Raw genomic sequence first — 13,533 nt, forward strand, 5'->3', positions numbered from 1 at the left:
AAATTCATGGTTTAACACGGATATCTAGACAACATGATTTAATCAGTCAGGTGTAAGGGTTCAGTGCTTTTTTCATAATTATTGCGTGAATTATGCAGTTCCCGCAGACAAAACTGCCTTGTGCAGAGTTCTCCATGCAGCCTTGTGTCATGCATGCGTCACACGTCACCTTTTTTCCACTTTTTGATTGCAAATATGTCAGTATGAATGCAAAGCAAGCCAGGACTTGTATAATAATTGTATAATGTATAATTATCTCGCTTGGTCCGGACCAAGGGAATCGAACTATGAGAATAAACACACCTTTAAATGCATCTCCAGTGTGATCAGATGACATTCAGTTTTACTTTAGTTTTCAGCCTTACACCCAAGACACACACTGAGTTTGGGTCTAACCTATGAATGCACAGAATCTAGCAGCCCACTGACACACTCTAATGTAGTTACTATACTTTTTTCTGTGTTCTAGCTTCAAGCTGTCTTCTAGTCGGTGAGTCAGTGAACTGCTATCATTGCGTCATACAAACGCCCAAGTTCTGCCTAAACTGTCAGTGGCTTGTAATCGCTCTTTTGTAATCCAATCATGCAACGCCCCTTTCCGCCTTGTAGGTGGTGCAAAATCTAATACAGACTCTCTCATCCGCAGTTAAAAGCATGACTGGGCAAAGACATTGTATCTGTATCACTGCCTGTATTCTCCTGAGCACCAGCCCGCCTTTCCTCGTTGCTACACCCTCATCTCCATAATCCAGCAGTCTAATCACCTCACGTCTCAAGAACATTTGTCAGCTGCCCTCCTCTCGCTCTCTTTTCAGGCGCTAATCTACATGTCCACCCTTCCAATTACAGCCCCGCGTCCAAAACCCATGACCATTCCGTCACCCTGACACACGCTGACCATAGCACTTTTCATCCCAAAGAATAATGGACACTCAAGTGAATAACCCATGATTTTCCCACTCAACCTCCAACTGCCCTCTAGATGTAGACCCATCCAATCCTGTACTATTTCAGGTTATCTAACAGACTAAACCAGATTGGGCATGAAAAACATTTTTTACTTTTTTTTGATTTTTTGATTATTTGATATATTTTATATGACTTCACTTGAGATGTGTTCTCTGTACCATCATCTCTGTACCTCACAGTAAACTCTCATTCTCATCAGTGCACACCTCTGTCTAGTTTATGATCAGTAACTTTAGCTCCACCTTCATAATTCAACACAATCCATACAAACCGTACGTGAGATCTAAGCTGTGAAAAACAGCCTGCTTTGTATGTACATACACCCTCCTATTCAGTATAAAGTGCTTTGGCTAACCCTGCTGAAGTCGGGGCTCAGAGTGGTCCAGTGGACTAAGGTACTGCCACTATGATCAGAGGATTGGTGATTCGAATCCTAGGTCATGCAAAGACATGTAAAGTCATGCTGCTTGCAATCAGCAGCCGGAGTCCCAGCGAGCATAATTGGCCTTGCTCTCTCAGGGGTGCCTTGACGGCACTTCCTCCCCACATCACATCCTAGTGTGATGTTGGTCAGCACAGGCATGTATCAGCTATTGTATCAGAGCTGGCTAGTGCTGAAGAAGACATGTCTGAACCCTTCACCTTCTAGTCTTCACCATTCTAGTGTTGGGGGCATTGCTAGTGATAGGGGGAGTTTTCAATAAACAGGGATTACGCGATTGGCCTTTAAACTTGGGTATAAATTGGAAAAATCAGTGTTTTGGAATTGTGCACAAGGCAGAGCAGCCAATCAGAACAGAGGTCATCTACATATATCAGTAACAGACAGTTTAATTCCATGGGGGGAAAAAAGTGGGTAAAATGGTTTTGAAAAAAATGAATTAAAGCTGTCTTTTGTTTCCTAAACCACGGCAAACATCATGCATGGATCTAAACTAATCAACAAACAAACAAACAAACAAATAAACACAAAGAAAACGTAAGATATGGGCCCTATGAGTAGAGGATCTTCTCTCGGATCAGTCAAGCATTTCAGAGCTTTCTCTTTAAATACCTACAAACAAAAGGAAGGAGAGCTTGCTGTATGTTGGGGCTTATATTTTGATTTGTGAGGGATATGTATCTCCTGACAGGTGCACCCAACTCCTCCATCAATCAAGCCGCAGGACTGGAGAACAACAGGACATTCAGTTCATTAAAGCAGGAAAAAAGCCTAATAAAGGACAGCAGAGAGGGACAGAGGACAGGAAGGTGAAGTGAAAAACAGAGAGAGCAAGAGACAGAGAGAGAGAGACTAAAGGACTAACTCAGAAGAGTTCCTATGAAGTGGACACTGAAGGTATCAAACCAGGAGTCTGGTTTTAAGTGCCTGTACATGAAGGCTGCAGCCTAGATCAGCTCATCAGTCAACTATTTTATACCCTGTCTGACTCAAATGACGCTTTTCGAGCACTGACTGCTTTTTAAGTTGGACAGCCCAGTGATGGATGACGCGCGTTTGCTTCTTATTACATCGCCACATGTTTTGATTAGAGCTGTTAAAATAAGTGCACGGATGACAAATGAGTCCGACAACACAAAACTCCCTACACCTCCTATTTTCCCAATATCATCCCGCAGCAGGTGACGTACAGATAGAATTATTTCCAAATTAATTCCGCCATTAGGCCGCTAATTAGCACGAGTGACTCTTGAATAACAAATAAGCCTGCCTGCTCCCACCTGGCTGGCCCGTACTTTTGATTGGCACAGGTATTAATTATGTAGTAATGCTGTGAGAAATGGATGTACTCTGCTTTTCTCCTAATGTTTCCTAAACTTGCCACCCGTCACGCCTCTGACTGCCACCTCGGGGCCTCCGAGGCTAAAATGACAGTGATTGTGTCTTTGCTCGAGTAGGGTGGTGCTGTCTCACACTGTGCTGGGTCACACACAGACAGAAGGCTAGGAAGATTGTCTAGGTTTATAAGAAGTTCAGTCTGAGTGGAAAGTGAACTAATGAAAATGCTGAACACAATCTGAGCCAGAACCAGTGAGAGAGAATGGGATAAAATGGCTGAATAAGAAAGGATGAGCGGACAAACGAGATCCTGGCTGGATTGGTCAAAGCATTTTTAACTGGACTTTATCTCTGTTTAAGACCTTTTAGGCCTACATCAAGCTCTTAACAATAGGCTACACTTAGACATTATCATGTAATTTTTAAAGTTTCATCAAATATTCAGGCTAAAGTATATTCTTAGATTTAGCACCACTTCAGGTAATAAGATACAGCCTCATATAGTATAATAAAATATATACAAAATTTGGACTTGGGCTTAAAAACAATCAGAACCATTAAAAAGTTAGAAATAAATAAGTAGGTCAATTCTCTAATACTCTAATAACCACAATGTGTCCGCATCCATTATTTGGTGTTAAAGTATGTGGACATCCTAAATCCACACCTACCATTAAAATCAAGCACTGAGCTGGACAGCTTCTATAGACAGAATGTAATATGAGTCATACTGATGATTTCAGCTTAAAGGTGGATGCTACCCTTTACTGTATGTGCATGCCACACACAATGTGTCAGCGACGCGGCGGTTATTCATTTTCAATGAGAGTCAGTGACACTCAGCCATGTTCGGCGTCGCCAGCATGAGCGACTACCTATCAGGTTGTCCCGTTCCCTCAAAAATACTTTTGAAAGGGTTCAGTATACTTACAGGAAAAATTCCCTCCAAAACAATTCATAACCATCATAAAAAGCAATTCGGGCCGACATGCTGCCTGCCTGCTCACTGGTGGATACAGCCACCAGCGACTCATCGCCTGCTGGACGTGTAGTGTTGAGTGGTTAGTTGGCTGTGTTGTTGGCTGCCCTGCTAGGTGTACCCTGGTGAACTGTAAGCGCTTTTTCTGTGAAAGGGAAGCGTCTGGATGCAACATCAACTCAGTTACAAAGTAACTTGCTAACTCACACAAAAACCTCATAAATAGTTTGTAGCGTTTGGCTAAAGCTGACTATTTGTTAAAAGATGGGCCTTTATCCGTAAAAAGACGCCATGTTCAACTCAATTCAGGTCTACTCGTTTATAACGTCTCTGGCTTATCTTGATACTTCAACAGTTCTGTAGCTTTATGCACAAAAGGTGAGCCTCATAGTATCTTGGACTGTGTGCAGGGCTCAACAGTTACCTTAAAGATCCTTCACTTAGTTTGGTGGCTACCAAAAGAACGCTACCTACTGGACTGCACAGAGTCAACAGTAAGCTTTGGTGAAGGAGGAATAATGGTGTGGGGCTTTTACACCATTATTTACGGGTTTAGCCACTGAGTAAAAGGTGACGTTAATTGCTTGTTCCAGTTTTCTTAAATCTTGTGTGAACCTTAGCAGAAGAGTGGAGGCTGTTGAAGCTGTTGGCTGTTGGGCGACTCCATATTAATGCCTATAGTTTTGTCCTGGAATATCCAAGGTGTGATGGAGAAGTGTCTACATACTTTTGTTTTGGTCATTTAATGTATCTGTTTCTTATTATTGATATTTATCTGATAGTTATCTATTTTTGATACTTATTTATGCTCTTTTTTATGCTATAGAGTTAAATACGTTTGTGAAGTTGGAAAGATATCTAAAAGGAAATTAAATAATTATGGGTTCAATAAAGAACTGAGATTTGTGAGTGTGAAAAACCTTTTAAAGGTCTAAGGAACCATCACTTAATGTAAAGGTTCTTCACACTCATATCTCTATTTTCATATCTCTATATTTTTTGTATTAGTTCGCAGAATTGTTCACAGCAATGCCCAAGGCCCACTGTTCTTTATGGAACCGTACATGGTTCTTCTATGGTGTTGTTCAAAAAACCATCCGTAGCACATTTATTTAATTTCAAGAGTGTTAGGTGCCAGTGTTCATAAGAATAACCCAGTTAATAGCAAAGAGGAAAGATGAAACAGTGAAGCAAGCAGTGCAAGCAGGCAGCAGGACAAACTACTTGTTTTCTGAAATTTTACACTGTAGAAGGGAATAGCTGAAAATGCAGAGCGTGACAAGACAACATGGACAATCGTCCCCTGATGGGATGGCCTTTCTGATAGGGTTAATCTAAATGTTACACCCTCCTATTTAGTCCCCTCAGGAAGAATTAGCCCAACGTAGCTCCACAGGAAATTAACAACAAGGGTAGTGGGCGCGTTCCTGGCATGGAAAATGATTAAAGCAGTCAGTAAGCAGTGAAGAGGCAGATGAATTGTCCTTGCCCTGCCTTAGACTTTGTTTGCGTGAGACACTTTTCATTATTCTCCCTTTCCAGCTTGGAAGTGTGTGTGTATGTGTGTGTGTGTGTGTGTGTGTGTGTGTGTGTGTGTGTCTAGGCAAGTTGTAAAAGGCACTGAAGAGGAAAATAATCTATAAATCTCCAGTCCCTAAACCCTGAATGGCACGAGACAAGTGGTGAACAGAGGCAGCTCTGGCTGGGGAAAAGAAGGAGCTGCTGGCTGGCCGGACTTGCCTTCAGCTGCCTGAAAGGCGTGCAACTGCTACCTCACGCCACTGAGCAGCTACGTTTCAGCACTAAATGTCAATTAGATCGTCTTCAGTTACCACATAATCAACATTATGCAATCACTCCGCGTGATGGTTTTGACTAAGCCATGCTGTCTAAACACAGCAGCTGGTTCACTGTTATTGTTAAAAGGTTGAGAAATTAAGGATTGCCACATTGACTGAAAATGAATGTTTTCACCGTGATCATCACAGCGAATGAGCAAGGGTTTGCCACATAATTTTTATCTGTACAGTGTAAAAGTGAGAAATCAGACTTAATTTTTGACTAATTTTTTTGTCAATTTCCAGTCGAATATCCATTAAGTTCAAGTCCTTTTTTATTTAATGATGTGGAGGTCTGGAGTCTTAACTATTTCACGTTGACTTTTATTGTGTGTAAGCGGATTATTTTATATGAAATCTCCTCAGAAATATCTTCTGAAAACTTACTCTTAATGGTCATAAGCTAAAAATTAAATTAGTGAAGGGTTATTATTGTTCAGTGCTGGTAATGCGCTTTATACTCACTGGGCACTCGGTTGATAGCTCGAAGAGGCCTCAGCACTCGGACAGTACGAACAGCAGAGAAACTGACATTCTGCAAGTTGAGAGAGTATTCCAGCATCCTGTGAACATAAACACAAACAAACATTAAATGAAGTAATTAAGACACAAAACTCTGCAATTACAATTAGCAGTTCCCTTTACTGAGAGGAACAGCAGTGTTCACAGGGCCTCAAATTGAGGTAGTATGACATTTGAACCTATACAAAGCACCGTTACATGTCATTAGAAGCATTTCACCAGAGTTAAAAAAGTCATGAAAGCAAAGCCCACAGTCATACCTATGTCTAAATATACAAAAAAGGTAGAGATGGAATGACAGATCGACTATGTATCAGTATCTGACGATTTTCCCCAAAAATGCGATCAGTTGATTTTTCTAGCTGATCCTGAGAGCTGGGTAGATCATTTGACCCATAGTTCACGAGTTGCTGCAGTGTTGCACGAGTCCCCTCAGTCACATGACCCAGCAGTTTCCTTATTACACTTCTAGATAGCAATATGATCTAATTCACAGCTGCAGAACCACATTGAAGCCAGTTTTGAACTTTGCTTTTAGCTTTTCCAGTATGTCGTTTATTTTTTTTAACTACTAACATTTCTGTAGAATGTGTAAAGCTAACGTACCTCATGGAGTAAGCAGCATAAAGACTTTACTCAGCCCAGTGCAGTGAGTACAGCAGAATTAGCAAGCACAGCTAACAACAATTTTAGCAGTACAGTACAGTACAGTACAGTGGATGGGAATTCACGTCTTAGCATGGGAGTCCGACAGTGCTTTGAATGTGGTTGATGAATTAGTCCATCTCTAAAATAGGGTTCTATATAGTCCTTGAACCCCTTTTTGGTGCTATACAGTTCCATTAAAAAATAAAGAACCATATAAAAAAGGTTTTCTACCATTGAGAAGAAAGACTTAACATGCAAAGAACCATTTAAACATTCAAATGGTTGTTTGACTTATGGTTCAACAATGACCATTGCTTTTACTAAAGAACCCCTGAAGACCCCTTTTAAGACTGTATCCACGTTAAATAAATAAGAAAAATTATTACTAATAATTACAACAACCTTTTATGTAGAATGAACATTTATGAACTTGAACGCAGGGGATCCTATTTGTTCTCATCTTCTCCAAGAGATATGAGACATGATACTGCAGAATTTTACAACGGCTTCAAGTGGCTCATCCAATCAAACATCTACCGAGTTTTCTGCTTTTAAAAATAAAGTCAGACACTTCGTAGAGATCTGAAGGCTCTCAGTGAACCTGTTCAACCTTAGGCGGCATTTTTCACCCAGCAGCATAAATGCCAGAAAGAGGTAAGAGGAGTAATGGTGACAAATATTGGCTCGGATTTCATTGACTTGTGGCACTGGGTGCATTCTGTTTGCATCCAGCTTGGAAATTTGAGGTCTCACTCAAGAGTTATCAGCACCAGATCAAAGCCAACACTGCTGAGGGCTCCACTCACCGGCCTGAGTGCATAGTAGATCAATAAAGAGCCCCCAGGAGCTATGAATTCAATTGGATTCGTTTCAGTCAGGTCAAACAGGGGTATCCAGTGGAGGTCAACGTAATGAGATCTCCTACAATAGGCACATGCCAGCAAATACACATCCATATACACACACGTACCCACGTAAGCACACCCACCCACACACACAGACACACACACAGCTGTTTAACACATGTAAACTTTGGAGGGAGGTACATGAAAAATTCCCTGTTTTTTTTGGGGTTTTTTTTGCAGCCGGCAAGCGGAGCTTTGTGTGTCTGCTAGTGTTTGCATGCTCGAAACTACGTAATTACAGATTACAAAGCCGTGTCTCTGACAAACTGTCTGGCAACATGGCAGCAGGATAAATTAGTTCTGTATTGATTTTACTTGAAAATAAATGGACATGAACTCCTCAGCACAGGTTTCAGGCATGGCGCATGGGGGAAGGTGCGGTGCGCTGATCAGATCTGGCGTCAACAGACGTGGCGTCAGAAAGAAAGCATTTCCAGTGCCTTCAAAAGATCATACATGGATCGCGATGGTGCCGATGATGATGTGCGAACACTGCGAGCCTCATTAAGCAAGCAGCGTTCGGAAGAAATGTGTTCCGCTTTTGTTGCTTCTGAAATCTGCGGAGCAGCTTTTGAGGATGCTGATTGGCCCTGATGGAAACCAGCTGGTGGCCGGACTAGAAAAATAATAACAGCGGTGACTAAGTTTAAAAGAAACGGAGGGATGGGAAAGGACAGACCCTAAACAATGTCAAAAGACAGAAAACGGTCTGATGTCTAAAGCAGTTCCACAGTGGCTGGAGGAGAAGAGAAGGACTGAACTAGAAGAAGTGAGATATATGCAGAGAGAGAGAGAGAGAGAGGGAGGGAAGGGGGAGTTCTTGTGAAGTGGACAATGCAGGTATCAAAACAGGAGTTTTTCAGTCTGCGAGATAGACAGAGAGCAGGAGAGACAGGACAGAGGCATAGAGGACAGCAGGAGGAACATAAGGAGACAGACAGAAGGAGAGAACGTGTTTGGCTGGTAAGACACTCCACAACTCTACAAACTGCTCCTGAGGCAGCCTAAGAGAGAGAGAGAGAGGGAGAGAGAGAGAGAGAGAGGGAGAGAGAGAGCCCTAAAACAGGGGACATGTGACCATATAAATGCTCCCATCAACGAACTCTTGTATCCACTTGTTTACACTCATACATCAGAGCATAGCAAACAAACACTAAAGTCATGAATAATGACACGTAGATACATAACCAAACACACACATTCCTTCTACCTATAAACACACTAAATACACACACACACACACACACACACACACACACACTACTAAGAAGAACATACACAGCCTTTAAGAAGCATGAAATCAGGGTGTTTAATATAATAAAATCAGTTCAATTAAAATAAAAAGGAAATTCCCAAAAAACCTAAAAAGCATCAGGTAATGCCTCATATTTCCCCTCATATGACCCAATTTCCAAGCAGAAAACGTGACAAATGTGACAGTAAACATTACAGTAAATTATTATTATTATTATTATTATTATTATTATTATTATTTGCATCATTGTTTAACTTAAACACAAAGATTATGAGTTACAAATCAATGTCAGAATCTGGTGTTAAAAGTAATTTTGTCTTAATCAGAGTTTATATACACTAGTAATCTGCCTCTGAAACATTGAGAGTGTTGTACAGTGCCAGAGACAATGCATAAAAGTCCCCAATTCCCCTTGAGCATGAATCACATCCAGAGGGAAGTCGCCAAGTGCATTTGGTGCTGTTTTACATGGGTCTATGTATACATTTCCAAGGAACTATCTGGTGGTTCAGGTTTTTAGAGGACATCTCCTTTTTTTCCACTACCCAATACCCAGCATAGCTTAAGTAGATTTAAGTAAACTGATTACATGAATTACATGAATAATTTATGTTGGCACCAAAATACCTTTTGCTGTGTAGTTTATAATAAATACCTACAGCATTATTACAGTTTATTACTGCTGTTATATAAACTACATTCCCTACATTACCAATACTGTAAGTGATTCCAAACTTTTGGACGCTTAGGCATAACACACACACACACACACACACACACACACACACACACACATTCATGCGTACATAAACAGCTTCTAAAGTGTCTGGTCTGGCTTGAAGGCCACTGAGCACACACACTTACACAAAAACACACATCCATATTGCATATGCAGACCATATAGATCACACATAGGCCGCTTATGTATCATACATATGGAAGTAAGTACAGTACATGTGGTTTGAATTTTCTAAGCCTAATTCTAAACCATAACATAAAAGAAACTCAAGTCTTTGCTCTTTCAGCTTGAAAAGGAATAATAGAAAACCAAAAGTTGAAGTTAAGGAAGAAAACGGTCATGTTAAAATGATTAACGACTGTTAGTAAATATTACACCGTCAAGTGGACCTCTGGGAAAAATAGAAAACCCAGGACAAATGATGGATATAAGCCCATTAAAAATGAAATATGGAGCTTTTGTAAATAAGCACTTTGCAAAGTTGGGTGTCTTTCATTGGTCCTGATGTTGAAGATTGGCCTTGTTTTTCTCTGGTTTTCCTAAGAAGTCAAGGCATTTTAGTCCTGCAAATGTGCAAAAACAAAAACATCCTTGCTCCCCAACCAAGAGACACACACACACTCATGTCAACATAAACAGCTCATGTAGTGTCTGGCGGAGGCTGAAGGCCAAGGCTGAGCACCTAACTCTGCTCGTCTCTTATCTGTTTGTATATGGCAGAGCTCTAGTGAAGTATGGCACACTTTGCCAGAATCCCTCTGTGTCCTGACAACAATGGCCACACAGTCAACAATGGCTGCTCTGCGCGTATGCAGTGCCAGCAGGGAGGGCACTATAATAGGAAAAGTATGAGAGAGGCCAGGGACCGCGATTCAAAACAGCTCTGACCTTCAGCATCCGTAAGAAATCAGCTCAATTCAATCCCCAAGTGAGAACACTGAGCAGAGACCATGTTCTTCCATGCCCTATTTGAACATCATGTACACCAGCAACTGGAGGAAAGAATGAGAGAAAGCACGCGAACACCGGCTGCACCCTTCAAGACGGCATTCCTTAACCCTCCGTAGCGCCAGCCATGCCACTGCTGTTTAACTGACAGAGAGAGGCCGAGTTAGGTTTGAGTGAACGTCCTTCTTCCTCCCTCCCTCTCCCTATCTCTATCTCTATCTCTCGCTGTCTCTCTATCTCCGTCCCTCGTTGTCTTCAAAGCAGCAGTCCTGGCTGCAGTTCAATCAGGGCTTGGTGCCTTCCACCACCTGGCAGGTTAATGAAGCGAGCTTCAGAGAGGTTCACTTCCCTACAGCCACATTCAGATGGAGGAGAAGATAAAACGCTCTCTCTGTCTTTCCTCTTTCCTTTCTTTCTCTCGCTCGCTCTCTCTCTGTCCTCACATTGCCCTGTCCCTTTAATCTGTGCATCATTTAATCTCTCATTTTCCTAATCTACATCCTTCCTGCCTGCTTCACAGATGGTATTATAAAAATTATACAGTATATCTTTATCTCGAACCAGTATATGACTCATTTAGAATTTCTATAAAATATAAAATGACCAACTCCTTGCACTGGCCGATGCAGATACCAATAATTGATCATTTTGCTTTTTAAGCACATCATGTTTACACTTCATATACGCAAAATTACTCATGCTGCTGCTTCAGAATTCTGTGAAATGTCAAAAATTGCAATTAAAAAAATCTGGGCTTTTCATTTGGAACGGCCGATGCAGTAAGTGCAATACAGACAAAGAGAGGAAGGTAGATTATAGTAGCTAACGTTAAGTTAGACAGCTTTTACAGTAAAAAGATCATTCACATCCAAAAGTTCGAAATCATTGTTTGTAATGAAGGCACGGACACTACTACTGGCACTGCACACAGGCATTTCATGACTCCAAACCCTTTTTTAGGCTCCTCAGCGTGCATTTTGACAGTACTACATTAAATGAAAGCCATATCGAGAACACAGAAAGCCACAGTGGATCACATATGACTTGAATTTTACACAGAGAAAAGGCAGATGGTCTTTTGGTAAACAAACAAACGCTAAGGTCAGGTTACCTCAGCTAGCGTTACTGTCCTAGCCCTGTCCCTATCCAGCTCGTATCTTACAGCTCAAACACAGCCAGGGCATATTGGGTGAGAGATGCTATATTTATAAATGCATCTGAATGAATAGTTTATTAGCTTCACTGTATTTCATCTATCATATAATATTTCCTAATTTTAGAACCTTTTAAAGACCATTTATTTCCGAGGGGGCACTTGCTACAAAATAAAAAATCCTAGAGGAAACACATAGCCATGAATTTAACTAGATGATCAGATGGCAAGAGGACTGGGTCAGAGCATCTCCAGAATGGCAGGTCTTATAGGAAGCTCCTGCTATGCAGTGGTTAAAACCTACTAAAGAAGGACAACTCCAAGGAAGGACAACCTAGGGCTCATTGAAGCTAACCATACAGACCTCACCTCTCAACTTGCAGAACTTAAGAGAATGCTCTGGAGCCAAATAACAGTTCAAAGGTCTTTTGGAAAGTTTTTGCCTCAACAGGTCAGAGCTGATTTGGTGGCTACACAATTTCAGGCATGTGATTGTAATGGCATGGCTGACTGGTGCATCAGGCACCTATAACTAGTCGTAATCGTAATCACGGATTTTGTAGTTGGCTGTCTCGTGCTCAATATGCTTCTGATACCTGGTTCCAGGCAGCACATGGGTGGTTGGTGTGGTGCAACCGATAGCACCACTACCTGCCAGTGAGCTACCACACCATGTGGGAGACTGGGGTTCGATTCCCGATCTGGGTGGCTATGCTGCGCTACACCAATAAGAGTCCTTGGGCAAGACTCCTAACACCACAATGGCCCACCTCTGTAATACGAGTAACCTTGTAAGTCGCTCTGGATAAGAGCATCAGCTAAATGGTGTAAATGTACTAAATGTACATCAACATGCAGTACTTTGACCACTTTACACTGCCATGTTCCTCTCAATTATTCCCTCTCAACTATCTCTCCAGCGAGACTGCAGCCATGGGCCGCTGTTCTGTTCTTAATGGAATATGACTGATTGACTGATTACACACAAAACTAGATGAGCTGCCCCTAGCTGAGTTTTCAACAGAGGGAGATGAAAAGCTCCTCTTTTTCTTCATTCGCAACATCACTCTGATTTCTAACTTGACAACTCGCTGAGATATAAAGGAAAGCCCTCAAAAGACGAGCGACGACAAAAGAGAAAGAGCACAATGAAGCAGCAACACATTTCTTGCTGTTTAACAAACAGCGATGTTCTCTCCCGCCTTTGATGGAGAAAACACACGCCGTCAAAAAAATAATAACACTAATGGAAATTAATTCACCTCAATGGCAGCGCCGGTCTGTGTGCATTGGTCAAACAGCACTTTACCAGAGGGAGGAGAATAAATAAACAGGAGAGACCTTTTGGATGCCTTTTTTTCCCTGAGAAAATATTTGACGGCCTTTGTTCACGATGACTTTGCCCTTGTCTCTTCCCCCAAAAAGAGGCTTTTCTCCTGCACATAACTTGTGTCAGCAGCAAGTCTGGAAACAGTCCGAGGAGCATCAATAAATCAGGGAGAGGAGAGGGCATTTGGGTGCGGGCTGCAGTTCCGTTTTGTGTGTTCTTCAGTTCAGAGCTGTTGTGGTGAAAGCAGTGCTTAGGTTGTAAATTTTTATGTCTCAGAACGCCGAGTAGTGGTGCTGTAGCACTTGAGTCTGCTCTGGCCCAATGAATGGCCTTGGACTTATCTCAGTCTTTGGTTACTATGTTGTCTGGTCTCTAACAGGGAAAATGACGGGAAAACCACTAGGTAATTTCTCTGAATTAACAAACAAATTGAGAAGAAAAAATCTTGGTGTTAAAAGTTATTGTTG

General features: G+C 41.6%; 1 protein-coding gene across 13 annotated transcripts in view; it reads right to left on the reverse strand.

Moving 5' to 3' along the window:
- The window catches only part of cacna1g (calcium channel, voltage-dependent, T type, alpha 1G subunit), a 266,549-nt gene that overhangs the window by 123,801 nt on the left and 129,215 nt on the right, over positions 1–13,533 (reverse strand). For all 13 annotated transcript variants that reach the window (XM_072666928.1, XM_072666922.1, XM_072666923.1 and 10 more), the window contains exon 5: positions 6,032–6,129. In XM_072666928.1, the coding sequence (XP_072523029.1) occupies positions 6,032–6,129 (98 nt within the window). The remainder of the gene's footprint in view (positions 1–6,031; positions 6,130–13,533) is intronic.

This window comes from Salminus brasiliensis, chromosome 22 (genome assembly GCF_030463535.1).
Source record: "Salminus brasiliensis chromosome 22, fSalBra1.hap2, whole genome shotgun sequence".
NCBI lineage: Eukaryota > Metazoa > Chordata > Actinopteri > Characiformes > Bryconidae > Salminus > Salminus brasiliensis.